Source organism: Pavona decussata, unplaced genomic scaffold (assembly GCF_977016875.1).
Source record: "Pavona decussata unplaced genomic scaffold, jaPavDecu1.1 SCAFFOLD_94, whole genome shotgun sequence".
Taxonomy (NCBI): domain Eukaryota; kingdom Metazoa; phylum Cnidaria; class Anthozoa; order Scleractinia; family Agariciidae; genus Pavona; species Pavona decussata.
In genome coordinates, this window is record NW_028145511.1 from 1,603,044 (window position 1) to 1,627,541 (window position 24,498).

The 24,498-nt window shown below is 38.2% G+C and overlaps 2 protein-coding genes across 5 annotated transcripts in view; both read right to left on the reverse strand.

Annotated features, from left to right (window-relative positions):
• LOC146473315 (uncharacterized) overlaps positions 1–12,954 on the reverse strand; it is a 33,279-nt gene extending 20,325 nt beyond the window's left edge. For 2 of the 4 annotated variants that reach the window (XM_085118536.1, XM_085118535.1), the window contains exons 1-12: positions 12,184–12,948; positions 9,001–9,125; positions 8,499–8,571; positions 7,914–7,959; positions 7,611–7,683; positions 6,807–6,953; positions 5,386–5,429; positions 3,244–3,412; positions 2,189–2,518; positions 1,971–2,054; positions 1,426–1,469; positions 1,173–1,284 (exon numbers count right to left, since the gene is read on the reverse strand). In XM_085118536.1, the coding sequence (XP_084974662.1) occupies positions 1,173–1,284; positions 1,426–1,469; positions 1,971–2,054; positions 2,189–2,518; positions 3,244–3,412; positions 5,386–5,429; positions 6,807–6,953; positions 7,611–7,683; positions 7,914–7,959; positions 8,499–8,571; positions 9,001–9,125; positions 12,184–12,832 (1,896 nt within the window). In that variant the 5' untranslated portion in view covers positions 12,833–12,948. Of the gene's footprint in view, positions 1–1,172; positions 1,285–1,425; positions 1,470–1,970; positions 2,055–2,188; positions 2,519–3,243; positions 3,413–5,385; positions 5,430–6,806; positions 6,954–7,610; positions 7,684–7,913; positions 7,960–8,498; positions 8,572–9,000; positions 9,126–12,183 lie in introns of all 4 variants that reach the window. The other 2 variants (XM_085118537.1, XM_085118534.1) reach the window with 2 other exon arrangements.
• Positions 12,955–17,681: 4,727 nt separating this feature from the next.
• Positions 17,682–20,707, reverse strand: LOC146473316 (kelch-like protein 25). The gene has a single exon (XM_085118521.1). It carries the CDS (start codon positions 20,675–20,677, stop codon positions 18,650–18,652), a length of 2,028 nt encoding a protein of 675 aa, XP_084974647.1. The 5' UTR covers positions 20,678–20,707; the 3' UTR covers positions 17,682–18,649.
• Positions 20,708–24,498: the final 3,791 nt, after the last annotated feature.

Consider the following 24,498-nt stretch of genomic DNA (forward strand, 5'->3'; position numbering starts at 1 on the left):
TGACAATATGCTCGGCTTACATTTCAGTTAGTTACAGAAGCGTAATCTTGAAAGCATATACATAGAAGGAAGGATTAGCTCAGACGAAAGAATGTTTAAGGTTTAAGAAGCAGCTGAGTGGTGAGAAAACTTGAAACTACTTTAACTTACAGTGACTACTAGCACTTTATGCGTACTGCAAGATAACATATCATTGTGCACATAAAACACCGCAACTAAGAATGTGTTGTTTTGAAAACATAACTGTGCACATCTTATAGACAAAGCAGTTGTGTCAATGCATCCACAGCTTGTATTATTTTAAAATATCTAAACATAAATATAAAATCTCTTTAGCGTGACCAACACATCGCAAGAGTATATGTGAGAGCAGCCTAACTTGTAAACTGCTTAATGAGACAGACAGAAGGGCTGTTTACACAACAGGTAAAAAAAGGTACAGACCTGTTAAAAATTGGTATTAATAGTATCCAGAACTTTTGAAGAGAAATATCTGTGCTTTTTAGGGTCTACAGCACAAGTATTTCTCTACAAAAAAATAACTATGTGTATCCTACCACTTTTAAACATATCCCCATTTTTACCTGTCATACAAATGGCCCTTAATATTGGTCATGGGAATAAAGGAATTGATCACCAAATGCAAAAAATCTTCATGTTAAAACAAACTCTCCTAACCAATACCATGGGAAATAGATAAAAACAGTGAAAATAATGAGTATGGGGACTTGATCAGAAAATCTACAAATCATTGATGCAAAAGGCTAAGAAAAGTACTTGACAATGAAATGCATGCAATATGTTGGATGCAACGGGAAAAACAATTAACAATAATATGTGCTTCGGGTGCACAACGTAAACAGTAAAGCTTGCATCCAACAGAGAGAGGACTTGATTGGAGTTGACATGTTCACCTCTTGTATCTTCACATCAATCCCTTGCAAACTCTCAAAAGAGAGTTTAAATCTGCCTGAATCTCCAAAGAATTTTTTAAATACACATTTGACTTATGCATGCATGCTAACTCTCATGATGGGTCTGTAAACAAGTCTGACCTCTCACCAACTAGCATCTCATACAAGGGCTTAACAGGGAGAATTCATGCCTTGCCTCAAATTTTCTGATTTTTGAAAAACACAGCAAGACACAGTTGTAGCAAATCCTTTACTTACATTATTTTTGGTTTTCTGTTCATCTAAAAGGCTTTTCAGACTGGCAATTTCTTCATCTTTCTTGAGCACATTTCCATGTAACTCAGCAATAACATCTTCTTTGACCTTCAATCTGAATTCCAGTGAAACAGAAAAAATAAGTTGCTATAATTATTGACAAGATTACCACGAAACATAAATGGACTCAAATGAGACCACACTAACCAGGTTACCATCAAACACCTCACAAAGTTTAACAACCACAGGTACTTACGCATCTTCTTGAACCTTGGCTGACACACCAGAATCTTTATTATTCTAAAATAAGAAGTAAATGGTCACATAAGGCAGACTTCTCAAACGTATTAATAATTCATCAAGAGAAAACAAAGAAAATCACTACGCTGACCATGGTTTGGAAATGTGTTCCTAATTACCATAAAATTTTGCCAACTTTAGCCTTGAATTTCTCCAAGAATTATTAATTTGAGAAGCTAACCTCGAAGTTGTTTAAAAAAAACTTGGCTGCGCCTTGTTTTTTCAACCTACTTCTCAGTGTTTGGATATCTGATGAAACACACTTACTCGTGTTCAATATATTACTTGAAAAACTTATAACCACTTTATACAGCATAATAAACAGCATCACAGCGATGTACAGCTCACTAGCTCTTATTCAAATTGTCACACTTTATGATCTTCTCATTCACAGAATCAATAAAAAATTAGTTGTGAACACTTTGTACAGCATAATAAACAGCGCCCCACAAACTGCTTAATGTTTCATGCACAATTTTAAAAATGGGGTGTATAAATTACCTCTGCTGGAGGTGCACTGTTGACGTGATTGGCAACAGAAGTTTGCACTTTTTCTCGTGACAATCTAAGTTCCTCTTGAAGGACCTAAATCACCCGGTACAAAAAGTCCATTATTAAAAAGTACAGAAAAAAGTCAATTGTACAAAATGTGACTGATCCAGAAAGAAGGCCATTAAAATTAACCCAGGAAGCGTTATTAAACCATAGGTCAAACTTACCTGTATTTCTTTTTCTTTTTGCAACTGAACCTCTTGTGAGGCCTTCAACTGATTTTCAAACCCAGTCAATATTTCTTCCAGCTCAGAAACCCTTGCAGTTGCCTCCTGGAGTTTAGCTGTCAAGGAATGCAAAGCATCAGCTTGGTTTGAGTCCGCTGCCGTCAGTCCTTTCACCCGTTCACTCAGGCCTGTTGATTTGCTTTCTTCAGCTCGGAGCAGTTGTTTAGTATCGTTGAGATCCTTCTGTAGTGAAGCATTTCTGGCTTGGGATTTGTTGAGCTCCTCGTTCACTTCACCCAGTCGCTTGGACAACACATTCTCAGCCTCTTTCTACAAGAATAGAGTTAATTATTTGCCACATACCTAGGACAACTTTATATTCAGACACCTCTATAAAATGAGATGAACTGTAATATTAGTTGTGAGTAAATTCTTTTCTTCGCAGAAAAAGGTTTTAGATTCGGAACTTTCACTTCTATTACAGAAACTTCATCAGCGAAAATGAAGTGTAAACACACAGCTTTTCATCTCACCTTTCCTTACCTCCTATTATTTTTATTATTATTATTATTATTATTATTATTATTAATATTATTATTATTAATTTCAACAAGTGTGGTGCCTGTAACAGAATATTTTACTCAATATATGGTTCCAGAAAATATTCACCCCCCACCCTGCAGGAAAGGAATTCCAGGAGGATAAATGAAACAAAATGAAATAAAATAAGTAAATCATTTTATTTAAGTGTCAATGTATTTGGCGCATAGCAGTAATTGCTGATACTCCAGTGAGATTGAATTGAAATTTGGAAATGATAGTTTTTGAGGAGAGGGTAAAACCAGAGTAACAGAAGAAAAACTTCTCGGAGCAAGGACAAGAACCAACAACAAAGTAACTCAACCTAATATGCACCAGGTCTGGCAATTGAACCCAGTCCACACTGAAAGGAGGCGAGTGCTCTCACCACTGCGTCATCCCTGTTCCCCACAAAGGGTCTACACAATAATAAATGAAAAATCATGCAAAAAGGGTGGGATAAAAGATTCTCTTACCACACTGCTCTGATGAATATTCAACTGTCTGATCTTCTCTTCAGCTGATCTACGATTTGCCTCGCTCTGCGTCAATTGTTCTATTTTACTTGCTAAGTCTCCCTTGACGTGGCGATATGACTGCTGCAGCTTGGTCAACTCTGTTGTGAGAGATTCTTTGTCTGCAGTTCTGGAAAGAAAAGCAAATACAGGCGTAGTATGCATGAATAACAGGCTCCAAATCATCAGACACACTAACCAGGCCACAGCCATTCTTATGTTAACCCTTGTAACACCAGTATCTAATTTATTTTATTTTGATGTAAAGTACATGAAATGATTCATATATGAACTGCGAATGTAGATGAAAGTGAGAAGTGATCATCGCAGTGAATTTCCCAATTTATGCAATTGGAAATTAGAAGCCTGAAAAAAATTCAGCCTTCAACGGGATTCGAACCTGTGACCTCCGCGTTACCGGTGCAATGCTCTACCAACTGAGCTATGAAGCCACACACTGGGAGCAAGGTCAATTCTTTTATTTTATTACAGTATCAACACTTGTTCAAACAGGTCCTGAGAATAAGAAACAATCACTAAAGATAAAATGTCTGATGTTTAAACCAGTTCTCCCAACTAAAGCCATAATAAATATGTGGGGAGCAGTGAGGAGAATATGTGTTGTAGGTTAAAATGAATCCCAGGTTAAAATGATTTCAACCTAGGTTGATTTGTATTTTCCTTTGTTTCAGATGTAAATTACCCAACCTTAAACAAAGATCAAAGGCTCCTGTGAGCCAACTCCTGAATGCAGATGACACATAGTAATTGAAATTTAGACGGCTACGGAAACTTCCTCAAAAGCTAAAAGAAATTATATCTTTGCCCGATTATGTAACGAAAAATGACCATTCTTGTACTATTAAAATGATTGTCAAATTATTCTGTACAGATTGAATAAGCCGATTATTCTGATGCGCCGATTAAAAAAAATCACATGTTTTTTTTATTCAAAGTTCATAGGAGCACGCCATGTGCAGCTACGTCATGCAAATTCGTGTCCCCGATAGTCCGGGGCTACTGGATTTCGCGATCTGGCTAGTGGATTCTAACCATCACTTGCCCGATGGGCAAGTGAAGTTTTTTTGGGAATTAAAATTACAAAATTACTGTAGGGCAAGCCGATCTCACAAAGGGAAATATGTTCAACAAAGTATCGCATTACATTTCATGCCCGACATAAATGCGTGAAATTTTTCCTTTGGAGTTCAGTCCACGCAATCCTCAAGTAAAAATAATGAATTTTGACAAGCTCTTGCTAAATAAGAATTATTTATCGACCGCGTCTTTTTGCTTTCCCATAAATTTCCAGTTGTAAATTTCGAAAATGAAACATTTTTCCCTGTGAAACCTCTATGAAAGCTGACAAGATCTTAAAGTGTTCATTTCACCAGAAATTTGCATAATTTTGTTTACGACGTCAATGATGCGTGACATGGCACGTTCCGCTTTCGCGTGAAAACTGACAAATTAAATTATTTTTAATTAAATTATTTCTAAATTAAATTATTTTTAATTCTTAAAAGAAACCGCACTTTGTAGAAAAAAACGAAAAAAACCTATAACTTTGCTCAGATTCAACGAAAAATCCCCATTCTTACACTTAAATGATTGTCAAATTATTCTCTACAGAATGAATGAGAGAATTCTGACGCGTCGTGAAAAACAGGGTTTTTTTTTTCACTAATTGAGTTTACGACCCCGGACTTTCTGAAAAACTGAAAAAACTTGTAACTTTGCTCAGATTGAACGAAAAATCTCCATTCTTGCACTAAATGATCGTCAAATTATTCTCTACATATTGAATAAGAATTTCCTGATGCGCGGTGAACAATAAATGTTCGCGTGTTTTTCCCACTAATTGAATTTGAAACTCACTCACTGCGCACGCCCGAAAGTTAACGACAAAACCGACCGACCGACTGATCGACCAAGTCAAAAGCCAGCTATCGCTATAACTCGTTCATTGCGCTACGCGCATTCACGAGTTAAAAAATACAAATCAACCTAGATTAAAAATCATTTTAACCTGGGATTCATTTTAACCTACAACATATGTGTGTGCTGATATTACATGTAGGTCAAAAAAGACTGAAAACTTACAGCTGTGCTGCCCTCATGGATGCATTCTTCAGCTGTGCATTCTCCTATTTAGAAAAAAAAAAAAAAAACACTTCATAAGTGATCAATAATAATTAACAATTAGATTATGAGCTCGAGATTTCTATCGCGTGATAGCTGATGAGGGTGCAGCCCGAATCAGCTATCATGCATAGAAACTGAGAGCGAATAATCTAATTGTTTTAGTATAAATCTACTAGTCGTGCAAAACTAAACAAGTACATTATCTATATCCTCATCGCAGACACTTCAAAAACGCAATGAAGTGGCCACCATTTTGTTGAAAACTGCTACTCACTATCTATCACAGATTAGTATAAATCTACTAGTGTTCTATCACGAATGCCGTTCTCTGATTGGCTACGCTACTCGCTATCTATTCTGTGATAGATAGTGATCAGCTATCAGCTAAGACATCGGCTTAGGGCAACGAGGACTATTACTTTCAGAATTTTATGAGGGCGCAGCCCGAATCAGCTATCACGCATAGAAATCGAGAGCGAATAATCTAATTGTTTTAGTATAAATCTACTAGTCGTGCAAAACTAAACAAGTACATTATCTATATCCTCATCGCAGACACTTCAAAAACGCAATGAAGTGGCCACCATTTTGTTGAAAACTGCTACTCACTATCTATCACAGATTAGTATAAATCTACTAGTGTTCTATCACGAATGCCGTTCTCTGATTGGCTACGCTACTCGCTATCTATTCTGTGATAGATAGTGAGTAGCGGTTTTCAACAAAATGGCGGCCGCTTCGTCGCGTTTTTGAAGTGTCTGCGATGAGGATATAGATAATTTACTTGTTTAGTTTTGAACGACTAGTAGATTTATACTAAAACAATTAGATTATTCGCTCTCGATTTCTATGCGTGATAGCTGATTCGGGCTGCGCCCTCATCAGCTATCACGCGATAGAAATCTCGAGCTCATAATCTAATTGTTAAATAGATAGCGAGCAGCGTAGCCAATCAGAGAATGGCATTTGTGATAGAACACTAGTAGATTTATACTAATTATTAGTAGAAAAGAACAGGTCGAGAAGAACTACAAACCCTCAAAAAGTGCTGCTTTTGTGGCATGACAGTAACCGCTAATAATTTTTCACAAAAAATTGGACTTGATTTGTAGAATCTTATGTTTGACACCTACATACTAAGGTGGTCCACAACTAATACATGTAAATGTTGTGGTTCAAGATTTTTTTGGTCTAATAATTTTCAAAACAGTTTGAATTTTATTTCCCTTTGTCTCAGATAATGGTGATGAATACTGTACAAAGGAAAATAAAATTAAACTGGTTTACAAATTTTTTAATCAAAAACAATTTAAACGATACCAAACTCTTCACTACTTTCGAGTCAACACACTTTGCATGTTGTGAATATAACTTTTTACCTCTTGCAGACGCTGCAGACTGCTCATGGAAGATGATGCAACCACTTCCTGCAACTGTCGCATCTGTGTCTGCATATTCTGCAGCTCCAATGCATGGCTTTCATGTGAGGCTTGCATGCGTGCCTGAAGAGCTTGGATCTCTTTAGCCTGCAATGAAGGAAGGAAAGAAAGAAAAATGAAATAGAAAACAAATGAAATAGTAAGAAGTTTCCCACAGTCGCATAAGAAATGCACCTAACAGTCAGAGGACAACTCAATAAATAAAAAAAATAAATAATAATAATCACATTTTTTAAGTGTCAATATATTTAGTGCAGATCACTAATTGGGGACACTCTAGATAGAATTAGATTTGGAAATGTTTTTTTTTTTTTGCTCTTTTTTAGGAGAGGGGAAAACCGGAGTACCCAGAGAAAAACCTCACTTACTTCACGGGGGCCCAGTTTGTTCAAAGTCCAATTAAGCTAATCCTGGGTTAACATGAACTTTGATTTGAGTATATTTACTAACCCATAAGGATCCATTCAAAAGATTTTTGTCCCTTAGTTTTGCCTTAGCCATTAGCTTAAAATGAGCCTTTAAAAGAATCTTTAATGAGGGAGATGAAAACCTCAATTAACTTTTAATCCTGGATTAACGTTAACTGGCTTCCGAACAACCTGGCCCTGGAGAGGATAACCTTAAACACTGTTAACACGTCTCATGTAAAGATTAAGTGATTTATTATTAACTACTTATTACAACACTACTTTACAGTCTACATCCATTCAAGGTCATTAAATGTAAGGAAGAATGGCACTTAACCTGAGCAGTGATTTTGTTTGTGGCATTAGTTTGCTGATTCTTCTGCTTCTGTTTCTCTTGTTGAAGTTCATCCCTTCAAAAGAAAACATTCATAGTAATCAATGGGTAATTCTACTGTGTAAGGGCAGGAAGACAACGTGAAATTCACTGAAGGATTGGTATGGTACGTGGAAAAAGGCCCTATATGACTCTTAGTCTGATGTTAAATTCTCTCCCTTTTTACAAGGAGAAGGAGAATCTAGCAGTTTATCAGAAGTCACTTGGACTACTTTTCAGGCACCCCTTCAAGAATTACAGACTCACCTTAGTTCTCTCAATTTATTAGCCGCATTCTGAGACTGTCGACGTTCTAAATAAATAAAACATACCAAAGATTAGCTTGGGTGTTAAAATTTTAGTATTAATGTTTCTATTTGTAGATGATTTTCATAGCGAGGCAGTGTAGGCTTTTGAGGAACAGAAGCTATGTTACAATATTTATTGACTGTCTGAATGATCCGTGACAGAAGGTCTGATATGCAGCTGAACTTCTGCAAAAAACATTCATAAGAAATTCTTTATCCCATGTTTATAGCTACACAACTATGATCAAACAGTATCTGTAGCTAATATTACGGGGAATGTAGAAAATGTGAAAATTTCAAATGATGAAACAAAATTGAGTTTAACCTAAAACGCAGTTCTTTGTTTGACCATAAAATTCTGAAAGTAATAGTCCTCGTTGCCCTAAGCCGATGTCTTAGGTTTCTGCTACTAGTACCATCCCGAGGTCTGACAAGATTCACTCTCCTTGCATCACCGTGACAGAAACAGGTTACAACATTTCTTTGAGGTTCATAAGTTTTGGACCGTCATCACACTGGCAAATTCAATATACCTTCCCTTTACCTTCTAATATCTGGCCATCCTTTTCTTGAAGCTGTTTTTTCAATAATTCCACAGTATCTCCCTTGATGGTGGACTGAAATAGTGAAAGAAAGAGAATGGTGAACAGAACAATAACCCTCACTTCTTGCATGCATCCCTTGAGTCAAGTTACTTGGACTTGACAGGCTCAAGAAAAGAACTTTCATTTTGATTAGGACTTCAGAACATTTTCAAAACTGGTAGAATCTCAAAAGATAGCTGTGCATGAACTTCCAAGAAAACAAATGGTTTTCTTGCTGGTTAAGCTTGAACTGAGACAGGTTACAAGACAGAATATCAGATATCATGCTACAACACATGACCAAGTTTTTCTATTCTTTCCACATGAAAGCAACAGCTTTTTCACTGTCTACTAAAAATTCCAGAACTTGACCCACCTTTTCCACACGAATGCAACAAGATTCTAAAACAAATCATGCAAAATTTTTCTTTTTTCGGATTGGATTTTTGAGCAAGTTTATACCTTCTTCCACTGGCTATTGTCTCCTTGTTTGTTAAGTAAGACATCAATCAAAGCTTGGATTTCCGATGGGCTCAAGTGGGCAGATGTTACCATTTCCATGAGACGTTTAGAACTCACATCACCACCTTGAGCAAACAAACACAACATTAATGATCTTAAAGGAGCACTGTCACGGAGATTTTGCTGTATGCTAGCCAAAACTGCCCAGACAAATATTTGACAAAGAACCCATTCTTTACGTGAAATCGGTCCTAGAGCCCCGGAAGGAAAATGTGAAATGATTTCTCCGGGGAAGGAAGGATAAACTATAATCACTTTTTATCAATTTCTCCAAAATTCACAGGGGGGACTTAAAAAAATTGGTCGAAATCCATTTCCATCCTAGCCATCAGCAAACAAAAATGAAAGATACTAGTTTCTGTGCCCTACATGTAGTAGGGTTATTTCTAACAAAATTCAACCATTATTTTAATGTTCCCATCAACACAAACGTGTTTTTTCGCTATTTAAAGTGATAGTAAAAATGGGTGACACTACCCCTTTGAATCACCAAGGAAGGTATTGCTTGTAGCTTTCAATAACGTGCAAACCCTGAGGTTAAAAATCCAACTATTGATTGTGTTCTGTACTGTTGCCAACCACAAATACAGCAACAAGGATCCAACAGATGACAAAAACACTACATTCAACAATTACGTGCTTCGAAATCCACCAACCACAACTGAAAATCAAGATCTTTAAACCTAACTGAGCTAAATTCTATGGTTTTCTAAGACATCTGCTGACACAATTAATATCCATGAAAACTGGAGTTGTAAGGTGTGTCTTGAAATTCAGAGGTTACATGTTACTGGAAGGCACCATAATGCAAATAACATATTTTACAATATTTATTGTACACATTATCACTGGCAAGAGGCTGTTTTCTTGGTGGTTGTTGATAGATGATATCTTCTTGAATATATTCCAATCATCTTTCTCTAACAAGTTATAAATGTCAAGACGGTTTAAAAAATACCTGCATTTAAAACACTTTGTTAAAAGTCATTTCTAAAGATCGTTTTCCTTTCTGCAGATCATTTGGAGCAAAAACCTATGATTATTAGCCTGCGAATGCAGACATTTCCAGCTGTCGCTTCCCTCCGCTGAAAATCTGGGAACCGGAGCTGCAACACAATTCCTGTGACGTACGGCTTTTGTTTTACTACTGGGGTATCCAGACGTTACTTTTTGGCAGAGAGAAGCGACAGCCGGATATACGTCTGCATTCGCAGGGTAATGATTGTGATGTCAGCTTTTATGTAAGACTATCTCAGTAGTCTGATTTATGCCTCAACAACATTACAATGATAATAGGCTTGAGAATTCTGTTTTTAACACAAAACAAAGTGCAAAGCAGTAGAAAAACCATCAAGGCAACACTTCCTTAAGGAACTAAAGCTCTATAGATCAGTTATGCCCCCTGCCCTTGAATTGTAATCTCTAAATCTCTAGAGAAAAGTCGCTCATTAAGTTGTCTGCACCTGTCACTAAGCCTTACAGAAGCTGTCTCCAAAAAGAAAGTCAGTCATAATTCTTGCTGTCTTATGGTTCTTTGCAAACTCTAAATAGGTGACTATCTTTGCTATAGTTGCCAACCATGGTAGCTGGCTGATGGATACCAGTGACACCATTGAGTTGTCGCTCACTTCATTGTCACCTTGAGGTAATAAAGAAACCTGAGAAAGCACTCGAATACCAGCCAGTTTTTGTTAGGACCTCTGAATGGTTGCTAACTTTTTGATATCTATTTTAAAGCAATTCAGGGATTAACCATTTTTAGCCGTGTCAATTGTAGATTGATTTTATTCCACCTATTTATGTCAAGGCAGTAAACTATTATTTTCTGCTGCCCGAGCAACACTTCAATATGGCTTTCAAATGCTTTAGACTGCTTGTTATTAAACACACTTCAATTCAAGCATAGGGGCACTTCCTGTTTTTAAACAAAATAAACAGCCCCCTTCAAGAATTTTGAAAATGTTTGATTGGCTAAAATAAAAGCAGACTTTTATGGTTCATACTTCAGTTAATTAATAAATCTGATGGTAGGTACCTTAATGCACTAAACCATGGTCAGGGGAAAAAGTCAGATGTGAGCAAACAAAATTTGGAAGCATCTAATGAATTTCAGCAAAATTATATACAAATTAAACATTTACTTTTCATGAAATGCAGTAACTATAGAAACTGAACATAGATTCTTTCTCCAACTAAAAATTAGGAATTTCACCAAAATACCCTATTTAAAAGGAATTTAATACAACTTAACAACGCAGAGAAATTATTGAATCCACTTACCAACCACATTAGCCAAATTATTCATTGAATAACCACCCATATGTAAATCACGTTCATTTTAGGCCATTTAATTGAAGTAATCACTATTCCATTGAGTTACGTTTCAGCATAAAAAAAAGACAAAAAAAACACATACACCACCTCGTGGTGTCGTATTTCGCAAACCAAAAAGTTTAAATACCAAATAATACGCTCTTGTGTATCAAAACATCGAGTCTTATTGTCGATGCGTGAATTGGTAACTCCTTGTACTTATATTGAGGGAATTTCAAAAAGCTGATATATCGTATACTTTCAAACAAATATTTTTTCGCAATTCACAGTTGCCGAAAAACGTAGTTTTCTCGTATTAATTTTCAGGTACAAAGACACGGAAAACGACAATAAAAGGTATTCACTCCACTCACGAACTGATTAAATAATTTATTCTATTTATCCCATGGAATGAAATACACATTATTTCCTCTTTCTCGAATTCTCATGAACGATATAACATCTCTCCATCAGTTTTAAGTACGGATTCCCCCCTAAATATTCGAATCAGCAGGCAATCTTCCTTTTACCCCCGTTTGCTGAATTTGCCACGTTGACTTATTCACCCGTTCAAGTGTACAACTTTGATTTCAATTCAGACTATAGATTTCATAAAAATGCTTTAATTTAAATTTAAGCTTGCATCCGTTGTGTGACTAGCACTTGAAAATTTCCATCGTCGGTATAATAGTGCCTTCTTTTTCAACGCTGCTTTGCAATTGACATAAAGCTTTTAGCAAAGGAGGAAAAACCTTGCCGATACTGTAAGCTTATATGACACTTTTTAATTACAGCCAAAACTAATCTCACCTTGAATAGGGCCCTTGTCCTTCGTTACTTTGGGTTTATTCTTCGACTTCTTCACTGAAGGAGCTGTTTCACTGCTGTCAGGAACTTTCTGCTCTTCGATTTCTAAATCCACTGGACTTTCCAAAGTGAGAGCCGCATCTTCAATCACGGCCGGCTCTTCCAGATCTTCACGTGGTTTTTCCACAGTCTCAATGCGCTCGGTCACGGAACTCGTTTCCTCCTTCGGGGCAGCTTTCTTGGACTTTTTCTTTCCATGGCGATCTTTCCCGGTCCCAGAGCTCGGTTTCTCCTCGGCAGACACCATCTCGTCGCTCGGTAAATCAAAATCCTTGGGCAACTCACCACCCGAGTCCCCTTCGCCATCAGCACTCGCCTCGACTGTTTCTTCAACCATTGGCCCTGAAATCTCCTCCACAACTTCTCCATCGTCTGAATACTTCTTCTTTCCCCTTGTAAATTTCTTACGGGGTTTGGAGGATTTCGCGGCCGAGGTTCGCGCGAGATAAGCCTCCTGTTCAGAACGCTGGGCCGCTAGAACATCTTCGAATTTCTCCTCGCGGGTTGCAAATAGAAGTAAGAGAAGTGCAGAGAGGACGACAGCTACAACTACAGCAATAATAGCCAAGGTTATGGGATCAAGAGGCTGCATCGTGATGCTCAAAAGAGCCTTTCGGGGAGTGAGAAACACGCAGTTTCAGCTCAAAGTTGACCTTTTCTCGTGAAGAAAAGTAACCTTACCGAGTCAAGAGGAAAGAGTATAGTACGAGAAAAACTTCATCCCATCTGCTGGGCATGCGTGAAAATTGAGTGACACGTGAAAAAGTTGTTGACGAATCAAAGTACAGCACGGCAGCGGAAGTACGCAACGATCAGCTGTTCCCACAAAATCTACCTTACGTATCCACGACAACCGTTCGCAATTATACATATTTCTTTGATTCATTATCTGTGATATTGTATCGAATCTCTGTGATGATGATGAGTATATTGTGGATTGGAAGTTTCTAAAGAAAATTTAAAAAATTTTTGACCTTGACTCAACTCGTCCAGTCTGCGCTGCGCTAAAACAGGAAGCCATTATATTTATATGTCGGGCGTGCCGGCCTGGCTGAAATATATCGGGAAAATCCACTGAACTTAAAAACATAAGAAAAGTCAACAAGCCTTTTCACCTGTTTTCACGGTCTATATATTGGGACAACAATTAAGCATTATTACATTTAAAGCCCTCAACAGCTTCGCTTTACTGAGCCCTATACGGAGTAGCAGACCCCGCAGATCGTCTCATATAAATTTGCCCTTTGTACCCAGATGTAATTTGAAAAGGTACGATGGTCGATCCTTCTCTGAAACAACCTTCCCCTGGATCTAAGATCTTGTAATTCAATTGGTACCTGTAAATCGAAGCTTTTTTTTTTTTTTAGACTTTCATGTGATCCCCTGTGATGATTTTATTTTTTAGTTCAGTATCTAGTATAATTATCATCTTTTACTTGTATGAGAATTATGAATTTATTTCTTTTACCCTTTTTTAGTTATAATTGATTTATTTAAAGCGCACTTGGTCTACTGTGAACTGAACAGCGCTACATGAATATTTCATTTATTAGTATACAAAAAAACGTATATATCTAAATACATTAAAAAAACGTCCACATAGGGTGCAAAGGGGCGATGTCCCCTAACAATGGCTGCATTATTACAAAAGGATACGGCGACCAAAAAAATGCACTATCCTTAAAGAAAAAGGAATAAAATATTTTAAAAAATACTTCTGTTATAAAAAACGGTTCAACGTCAATATTTGTTCAACATTCTGGCTAAAGGCCACCCTGCGAGCAGAGCCTCCTTTTGTCTTTTTCTTTACTGAGGAGAGAAAAGGAGGCTTTCTCGCGAACGCCAAAATCGAGCAAGCAAAAGAAAGGCTCTGCTAGCAGGGTGGCTAAAGGCTTAAAAAGGGTAATAATTATGTAAAAAAAAATACTAAATAGCGTTTGCTTTGTCTTTCAGAGAAAAATAATCCAGTTATTGGAAGGGACTTAAACGAAAGAGAAACAGAGGCTAACTTAGGCCCCGGCTTAAGAAAATCATTGGGCCTCCAAATACGTTTATAAGTGGTTTATTTTAAGTCTGGGATGCAAGCCATCTTGTTACCGTCAGCAGTAGACAATGTTTAGATATGATTGTTGGCAAAATTGAAAATGGCTTAGAACGTGGTTTTGTTAAACACCGTCTAAACTGTCTTTTAAAAACTGACCCTAAATGTCCTTGCTATGTAGATAGAACTTGAATTGAGATTACTGAAAGCCCGCCGACCTGATGATCCTAGCTGCGTAGACCCCTGCGCTTGAAAGCGGGGATTCTGTGGGATCAATGGTGAGGGATTTGAAGGAAAGTACTACCTAGGAATTGGGTGCATGAATTTCACGAAATTACTGACTTGCAATAGTTCACATCGTGTGTTGTCAGACAAGTATAAACTGACTTGAGCAGGGTTTGAGTTTGTCTCGAATCGAAGAAGACAATCAGTTTTGAAGCGCTTTCGAGAAAAATTGCCAAAATCATGATCCACGGAACGAGTGCTAAGCCTCCCGGCTCTTCACATTCCTAGCCAATATTCAGTGAACGGTTTTTGTCGGGGCGTGCCTTTTTTGGTTATTTTTTTCTTTCTTTCTTTTAATGATTTTGCTGATGGCTTCTAGTTTTCCTTTTAGCTTTTTCGCCCACAATGGAAGGAAAGTTGATGCGGATCGCGCTGTTGTCTTCCCTTTCCACCATATTCTCCTCATGTTTTCCGATAAAAAGTTCAATTTTTATTGGCCTTGCTGATCATGATGAACTTTGAAACGAAACGACATTTATATTCCAGTATCGACCTTTGGAATTTTTGCGTTCATGCGCGCGGATTAGTCCGAATTTGGACATGCCCAATAGCGTTGATTCTTATCATTTAGGTTACGAGTGCCAGCCCGTTCCTTTTTTGCACGCTTTTTTTTAACTGAGCGAACACGATACATTTCAGTTTGAAGAAAGATGCTTTTTGGGGGGCCCAAACCCCTTACAAATAGGCAAAATTACAGGTTGGTAACGTTGCACGCCGGACTAAGGTGGCTCACACCCGGTGTTTTACTCGGTTTCTGTGATGAAACTTTGAGTGTAACCATCCTCGAGTCTCTCCTGGGTGCAAACTAGTCCATCACGGAGATACCCCTTGGGTTTGGATTCGCTCTAACGAAGGGCTAAAGCTCGAAACGTCAATCAGCTCTCGAATCTCTTTACGGCGGCTCAATTATTTTATCAATCCTGTCCATAAGACATAAAACCAAACATTCGTTTCCCTCCCAACCGACTCAACAACACAGTTTCTTCAGAAACTACCCCCTTGCCCCTAGCATACCTTTGCTCTAGAGGTTCATTCTCTAAATGTGCAAATCTGAAGATAAATGACATCGACGTTTTATAGAAGGTAAAGGTTTGGGTGTGTTGTGCCTCACTACTTGAAACTTTGCCACTTTCATAAAAAAACGAGGATGCACAATCTGCGAGCCAGGGAGGCATGCGAGGCATGCGAGTCAGACGTGCGAGGCACTCAGGTTAGCCTAAAAAACACTCCGGTTAGCCTATATAGCACTCAGGTTAGCTTAAATAGCTCCCCGGTTAGCTTAACGGTTAGCAGTTTATGTTGGGGGTTGTTCATGCCTCGCATGTTTTGTTCATGCCTCGCACGCCTCGATGGCTCGCATATTGTACACACTCTAAAAAAAAGGTATACTTCTGGCACCCAGGGTACCCCCCCCCCCCCCACAGTTTTTTCCAGTAACCATTGACATACCTGGGTGGAAAGAGAGATAGTGTAGAATGTTTGTCGCGTTTATTAAACCAATACAGAAAAATAACTTGGCAAAACATGGTTTTACACAATCACTTGAATAAAACATACCGGTAAGTCAAATAATATTAATGTTAATTACGTGGTTTCAATAATATTGTTTCTCAACTAAACTTTAAAAACAGTTCTTTTTTTTTTCTTCAGTTCAAAACATACTTCACTGAATTGTTATTTATAAAACAATGAGTTACATAATTGGCTTATTTTAGAGTTTGTCAAACGCCTTTTCATATTACCTTTTTAGTTTTGTTTTATAAATCACTTTTTGTCCGTAGAAGTTCTCTTGTTTTGCTAACCCCAAAATGTCACCTCTGTTTCTAATAATTATTTTTATGAACATTAACTTTAATAATCATATACAGTATATGAAAAGGTATTCCATCTGCACTAGGCTAACTAAATTCATTTGTATCTTTAGGGTCAAATTAAACAGGAGGGCTGACAATGAGGGGGTTGTAACTCCACTTCAAGGAGTAAATAAAGTAACGAGAAATTGCCTGTTTTAAGCCTACTTTTCTAAACAGTGGGTATGGTATGCCCCCCTCCCCCCATATAGGGCAATACTGACTGACAACCTCTTTTTTCAAAAAAATCCTGGATCCACCTCTCCTCTTACACTTATGACAAAATTTGACTCTACCAAATTCAAGTTCTTAGCAATATTGTGTCCTGACTTTAAAAAAATATTACAAAATTTGTAATTCTTTTTTTTTTTTAATATCAAAAAAGCACAGTGACGTCAATTCTGAGATAAAACAAAATGTGTTGAATCACATGTTGTATTGAGCTTTACAACTGTAACAAACTTAACTTGCTTTGTGGTTAAAAAGAACTTACAACTGTAAATGTCACTGTAACATCGAATCCCTATCAAGTTGCAACAGGTGGGCACAACTTGATAGCAATTCACAACAGTATCTGTGTGTGTATCCTGCAAAATTGTACCCTTCCCCGCCCGCCAACAAAGAAACTGTGTAAACTGCCTACTAGTGCAGATGGGCTTTGAGCCAAGAGATACTGACCCTTGATTGATTTCTTTTGTTCACAACCAGCAATGCTTTGCTTGACTTAGGTTAAGTGTCGTATACATATGCAAAAGATTTCATTTGAGAGTGGAAATCCCTTTTGTGTAGGTAGTTTGCCTTTATTAGAAAAATAATAACCTTAGCATTTTGCTCAAAAATTTAATACACAAAAAAATGTTTCTTTCATGAAACCAATCGCTGTACCAAAAAAGGGCTTATTTGGAACAAATTGAATTTTAGAGCAAAAGGTCATTTACACCTGTCTTTCATAAAACCCTTCAATTGGTATCTTTCTCTATATCAATAGTGAGCTAAAGTAACAAGACGGCTGAGGGAAGGGGACAAAGGAATATCATTGTGTGACCAACAAGACATCTTAGTACCTTCACATTTTTAGGCAATTTTCGACTAAAACTGGTGTTCTCTCATCTGTGACAACCTGAAAACCACAAGCAGTTGGAATGTTACAATCCAGAGTCATGAAGACTTGGCCGCGACGTTGGTCACACAAGCACAATTTGCCGTCCCACCACATCAGCCGTCCTGTTGCATAAACCACACTAATATTGATATAGAGATGTAATGTGGGGCCATCACTCAAACAAAATAATAATAATATTAGCGTACAGGCAGTAAACAAGTTGAGAATGCATAAGGTACTGGGCTGCAGTGTACTCTACTCAAATGCAGCATGAAAACCACACACACACATACAGGAAAAACTAGTGATCATTAAAAACTGGATCACTGTCTAATGCCATTCGAGGGATTTGATTGGTTTAGAGGCCACATTGTATGAGCCAATGTACCATGCCCGATAAATAGAGACTATTAAATTGCTTTCTGGTTGTTCTTGCAAAGTGAAATCAGCAAGATCTAGCAATATCCATGCTTGTTAGATATGAGATGATTATAGCCAACTCGACGCTACCCACATCGTTGGCTATCTATCATCTCATATCCAACGTGTGCTCATGGAATGATTGCTAATTATGATGTGACTATTTTGCCCTGAAATTAACATTGCTTCAGATAAGCTGTATTTCAGCACTGAGACTGGTTATCATGTAGGAAATTTTATTAACTCTTTCATATTTTGTTTTTGAGCAAAAGACTAAATAAATAAGACATAAGCTTACCAACCTTAAAACGCAAGAAGCCTACACAAAAGGGAAACTGACACTTGACTAATTTCTTGATTAAAAAACCAAATCAAGTGAAGCTATTTTTGGTGGTAAAAACAAATCAGTCGATTGTTGGTAACTTGCATTTAAAAGAAAAGTTATGAGCTTATTTCTTTTTTCTTTGGCATTTTTAAGGCAAAAAAGTAAAAAAAAAAATCTTCAATCACATTTAAATTTTCCCTAGACAGGGTCCTCCTTACCTAAGGGCTATCTTTTTCCTTGAACAGGTAATACTATTTGTTAAGAGAGCGCTTTAAAATGAAAACCCTCATTCTTATGACCAGACTGCTTGAAATCGGTGCAGTTATAAAAAGGTAAGCAATGAATTAGGTAGAACCACCGACAAAATTTGTTTTGTTTGTCACTGTTTAGAAGAAGCCGTCACCATCGCTGGACTCAAGATCAAAATCATCAGAATCATTGACTGGGGAATTCCAGCCAAAAAAGCTGCCACTATCACTGCTACTACCAAAAAAGTCCTCTTCTTCATCACTGTCCTTCCATTCTCCGAAAAAATCCACGGGAAAGAGCTCTCTTGGCATCCTTTGCAAAATGAGCACAGGAAGTTGAGTGGTGCAAAGAGTGAATGACACTATCTTGTCACTTGGACCAAGACTCTTCACCTTCTGCCATACATTAGAACGAAGGCTATATTTCAAGGCATCACAGGAGAATTCTGTGGTTTCTTGCGTCAGTGGAACTGTGACCTGATTCTTCACTATAATGACATTGTTGACTCCGCAATAAGGGTAAGGTAGTGGTGCAATTTCATGCCATTCATCTTTGATAGGAGAATACACTTCACAACTAGTTGTTTGGAATCCATTTGCATCAATCCCCCCGACTGCATAGATCTTGTCATGCCAGTACACACAGCCTGGATATGACCTTGCTTCTTTCATTGAGGCAACAAATGACCAAGAATCCGATTCTGGGTCGTACTTTTCAACACTTGACAGCGCTGATCCTCCAAAGTCTCCGAGGGTAGTCCCACCGCCAATAACATATATGTGCCCTTTGACTGTCACACAACTTGACTTACACCTGGAAGTGTTCAGACTAGCGCAGTAGTCCCACTCATCAATTTCAGGATTGTAACGCTCCACTGTGTCGCGGGAACCATTCATAACATCCCAACCACCAATGTAATACAGCAGCCCATTAAGCTCCACTAGAGTTGCCTTGAACCTGGCATCTTTAAAAGGCATCTTTGTTTTCCATTCCAGTTGTATCTTAAGACCCATTGAAGATTTCAGGTTCTTTGCATCATCAAAACACAGAGCACTCACTCTTTTGCAGGCATCATTATTGTACTTCTGCCCTCCTACTAAATATAGCGTCCGTCCAACAATCGCTACTTGTGGATGGTACTGCAGTAGTGACAAGTCTGATAGAATCAGAGTTTCTTTTTTGTCCAAATCATAGCAGAATGCTTTTCGGCAGTTATCAGTACCGATACCAATCATGACATTGTGCAGCTCTGTAGATGGCCTCAATTTCTGTGGTTCAGATTTCACACTGGCAGCCTTTGCTTTTCTGGATTTTCCCCATCTAACTGCTCTTTTATTCTTCTTTTTGACAGGCTTGGTTTGACTCTTGGCAGCCATGAGCAGTGGTTCTTTGGTCCTCTCAGACTCCAGAAATCTCTTAGGAAGTGAGCCCTTTCTCAAGTGTTCCAACAGCTCAGGTAAAACAACAACACGGCTTTCTTCATCATGCTTCACCCACTTCATCAAGGCTTGGTAGACCTCTTCCTCTTTCTCAACCTGGATGTCATCACTGGCGATGAAGTGAACCAAATCCTTTTGTGAAATGCATACAAACTCTTCACTGTTCACAACAATAGAAAAGTTCGTTTGAATGAATTCGTTCGCCCTTTTCGCGAGGTTGTCTGCTCCAAACTGCTCGGCCACCTGTAAAACACTGAAGCAATTTTCAATGTTGAGCCGTTTGTAGAGAAGTTGTATGCACGCGTTTTTCACTGGTGTGACGAGCAAGAAGCTGGAGGCGTTAAGCAAATCCAACACGTTTTCGTCATTTATGACAATTTCTCGTGTGTAAAAATAGTCGAGGATGAGGGACATGGCAGTGAAAGAAACTGACTGAAGACTCAAGACCTTTTGGTTTGATTCTTTCATTCCACAGCTAAACATAGTGTAAAAGAATTGACTGTTTGCCGCCAAAACGCAACGATGAGTGGTCAATTGTCTTCCTTCGATTTCCAAGACCACATCGCAAAACCCTGCTTCTCCCTCGAGCCTGAATTTGTTCAGCAGGGAAAGAGCACTACTCTCACTTCCCTTGAACCTAGTTCCACCTGAAACGTAAAGGTTGAACTCCAAAAGCTTTTCCTTGTCTTGAAGTTCAAAAAGATTCGTCATGCTGCTCGCCGCCATATTGGAGAAACTTCATGGGTGGACGCAATGAACGACGGGAAACTCCAGACATTTTGGCGGATTTACGACTTTCCCGCCAAAACAACTGCCACTCTTCGTCAACTCTTCGGCTTCTTCCGCTTCCGTGTAACGAGCAGCACAGCTGCGACCCGAGAGACAGCTGTAGATAAAAACACGACTTCTGACTCTCGTTATTTTCAAGGCGTAAATGATGAAAGGGCGACGGATTATACGGTCGAAAATCGCGCCAAAATGTATCCATGAAATCAAGTACCATGTTGGTGCATGATACATTTAATTTTACGGTCACATATGAAACTGGTTTATACTAAAAATTGGCACTAATCGATTAAAAATATATATTTTCATAAAAATGCTTATCGAGTACGGTAAGTTATCGGGCATGTACTAAAACCCGAAACGGCGAAACGAAACCACCGAGACGAAACCACCGAAACAACCGAAACGAAACGAAACGAAACGACCGAAACAACCGAAACGACCAAAACAACCGAAACGAAACGAAACGAAACGAACGAAACAAAAAACGACCAAAACAAAACGAAATGACCGAAACGAAACGAAACCGCTTAAATGACTTGAAATACGGTAAAATACGAAAAAAAAAATGGCTATCTACACCGCGAAGACAATGACACGTGTTTTTTTTTTTTTTTTTTTTTTTTACCTTTTCTGAGAATGAGATTCGTTCTTATATCACCCGCTCCCTATTGACTAATCAAACTTGGGATAGCATGTGCTATTCAACTTCATTTCGATGAACACGGTGAATAATGGTCAAAAGTAAAACAAAACCCCAAAACAAGGGATCAAAATCAACTTTCTTTTAATGGCATATGGCAATTTCCTTGCATGCGTGAATTCAAGAAAACTGACCTTCGCTTAAACAGCATTACCAAAAAAAAATTTATAATAACGGAAACAGATTCAATCAGTTACACCATCTTTACATGGATCGAAATTGATCTATTACTGAATCTTGTCCTCCCTATAATATAGAAATAATTGATGACGAAAAGATCGGTTCGTCTTATAACTGTTTCAGCCGCCTAAAAGAAAATCCGTAGCAGATGCAATTAAGTATAGGTATATAATTATAATGTCAACAAGAGATAAAATTGAACTATAAACGTCCAAGACATTCACTGGTTCAGCTCTTTTGGTGTGCTACCAGCTCTATTCCAGTGTCAAACTAATTGGGAAGAGAAAGACTATCGACGATTTACATGTAGACTTGTTCCTAAACATGACTGACCAACAAATGCTATGGCAGATCTATGGCAGATCGATGGGGAAGTGGATGAAAGAGGCTCTCTTCACTTGTTTTATCATAACAGCACGTCCACTGTGAAACACCTCACATACTGTTCCACAGCTGGCAACTGTACGTATCACCTGTTAGTTTTGAAACGCTGCTTGATTTAAAGATAGCTTTATTTTAAGTTTAGAGAACGTGATTATATGAAACCTTCTAGAAACATTTTGTAGGTTTTTGGCTTATGTCTATTTTTTGCCACTCTTTGTGCGAGTCGTCGACAAAAGTAAGTCTTTCGTTTTTATTCTCAAACTCATTAATAATTCATCAAGAGAAAGCAAAGCAAATCACCACCGTGACCGTGGTTTGGATATGTGATCCTAATTACCATAAAATTTTGCCAACTTTAGCCTTGAATTTCTCCAAGAATTATTGATCATTTGAGAAGCCATATCAAACACTCGAAAGTGTGTTTCATCAGGTATCCAAGACCTCGAAGTCGTTTAAAAAAAACTCGGCTGCGTCTCGTTTTTTCAACCTACTTCTCAGTGTTTGGATATCTGATGAAACACTCTTTCTCGTGTTTGATATATTTCTTCTTATATTTATCTAGAGTTGGCGAAAACGTCTATTTTATTCTGCGATTGATGTGGAACATGCCTTCTCATTAAAAACTTTGCTAAATAAATATAAGAATAAAAAAGAAAGACTTAATTTGGTAGACGACTTGTACAAAGAGTAGCAAAAAATAGTGATCGTAGCAGCAGCAAACATCGTCCGATAACAACTTCAATGGTAGCAGAATCAAAATATGTTTTTACCTTTGCTGCGTGTCGTCTTTTTAATTTCAGTATAAGAAAGTATACATGCATCATGCATAGGGCATTAATAAACGTAAATTTACTCCTACGGAGACCTTACGCGTTTCCTTGCAGAAAGTACTGCCGAGCATGTCATAAGCCAAAAACCTACAAAATGTTTTTTTCGTAATGCTGTTCAAGCGAAGGTCAGTTTTCTTGAATTCACGCATGCAAGTAAATTGTCATATGCCATTAACAGAAAGTTGATTTTGATCCCTTGTTTTGGGGTTTTGTTTTACTTTTGACCATTATTCACCGTGTTCATCGAAATGAAGTTGAATAGCACATGCTATCCCAAGTTTGATTAGTCAATAGGGAGCGTGTGATATAAGAACGAATCTCATTCTCAGAAAAGGTGAAAAGAAAAAAAAACACGTGTCATTGTCTTCGCGGTGTAGATAGCCATTTTTTTCGTATTGTACCGTATTTCAAGTCATTTAAGCGGTTTCGCTTCGTTTCGGTCATTTCGTTTTGTTTTGGTCGTTTTTTGTTTCGGTCGCTTCGTTTTGTTTCGGTTGTTTCGGTCGTTTCGTTTCGTTTCGGTTGTTTCGTTTCGTTTCGTTTCGTTTCGTTTTGGTTGTTTTTTCGGTCGTTTCGTTTCGTTTCGTCCGTTTCGGTGGTTTCGGTCGTATCGTTTCGGTTGTTTCGGCCGTTTCGATGGTTTCGGTCGTTTCGTTTCCGTGGTTTCGTTTCGCCGTTTCGGGTTTTAGTACATGCCAAGTTATCGGGGTTTTCAATTCGAGAAAGGGGTCCAGGAGTGTTGGCCGGGCCGACCTCTTTCCTAATTCCGGCCTAACTCCTGCGACGCACTAGAACTTGAATCGCTGCCGGCAGGCTCGCATTTCTCCCAATCTACCATTCCTGAAATAAATGAGAGAACACTTCTATAAATCTAATAGCATCGAACCAATTCTTCACCGATAGTTCATTCCGTTTTCGAACTTACCGGGAAAATATGGAGCACCCCGACTTTCAGTTTTTCTCGCTTTTTAGACAGGTCTCATTTCGTATAATTTGTCTTGAAATTAGAATATGTAGTAGGCTAATTAGACTAAATTAGAATATGTAGTAGGCTAAAGAGGGATGAAGGGAATAATTGGGGAGAAAGCTACTAATGGCCACTAATATGTTCAATATGTTTCTCAAAATCGATCTTGATAAAAAATACACATGTTCTCGCCGTAAGAACAACTTGGAAGATCTCTGAAATATTAATTCTCGTTGCGCATGTTTCAGTCACCTAAGAAAAGAGGACTTCTCGTGGTGTACTAGCAGAGTGCAATACGACAAAGCAGGCAAATGACCGCTGCCGAACATCCATGCTTATGACACTTATGTTGCTAAGGGGTATTTTAACCAGAAAGGCCCTATCCATTCAGATGCGGGTGCTGTCTAAGTGTCGCTGCGAAAAAGCGGCCACGTCAACTGAGAATGCGAGAAAACACCACTGATGGTTGATCTCGTACCCAGGGCCCAGTTGTTCAAAGCCCGATTAAACTAATCCTGGATTGGAGCGGTTTCCAATTGAATGTCGTAAAACCAAAACCAAAACTAAAGTAATTACTCTGGCCAATCACAACAGATGTAAACAACACAACGAGCCAATCAGAATTCGACGCAACTTCATGTAACCGGTGCCAAGCGCAGGAAAACGCGTGCGGCGAAAACACGATTGGTTTTGGTTT

What these genes read in the sequence shown, in the direction of transcription:
- LOC146473316 (XM_085118521.1), bottom strand. Translation starts at nt 20,677, where the DNA reads ATGGCGGCGAGCAGCATGACGAATCTTTTTGAACTTCAAGACAAGGAA.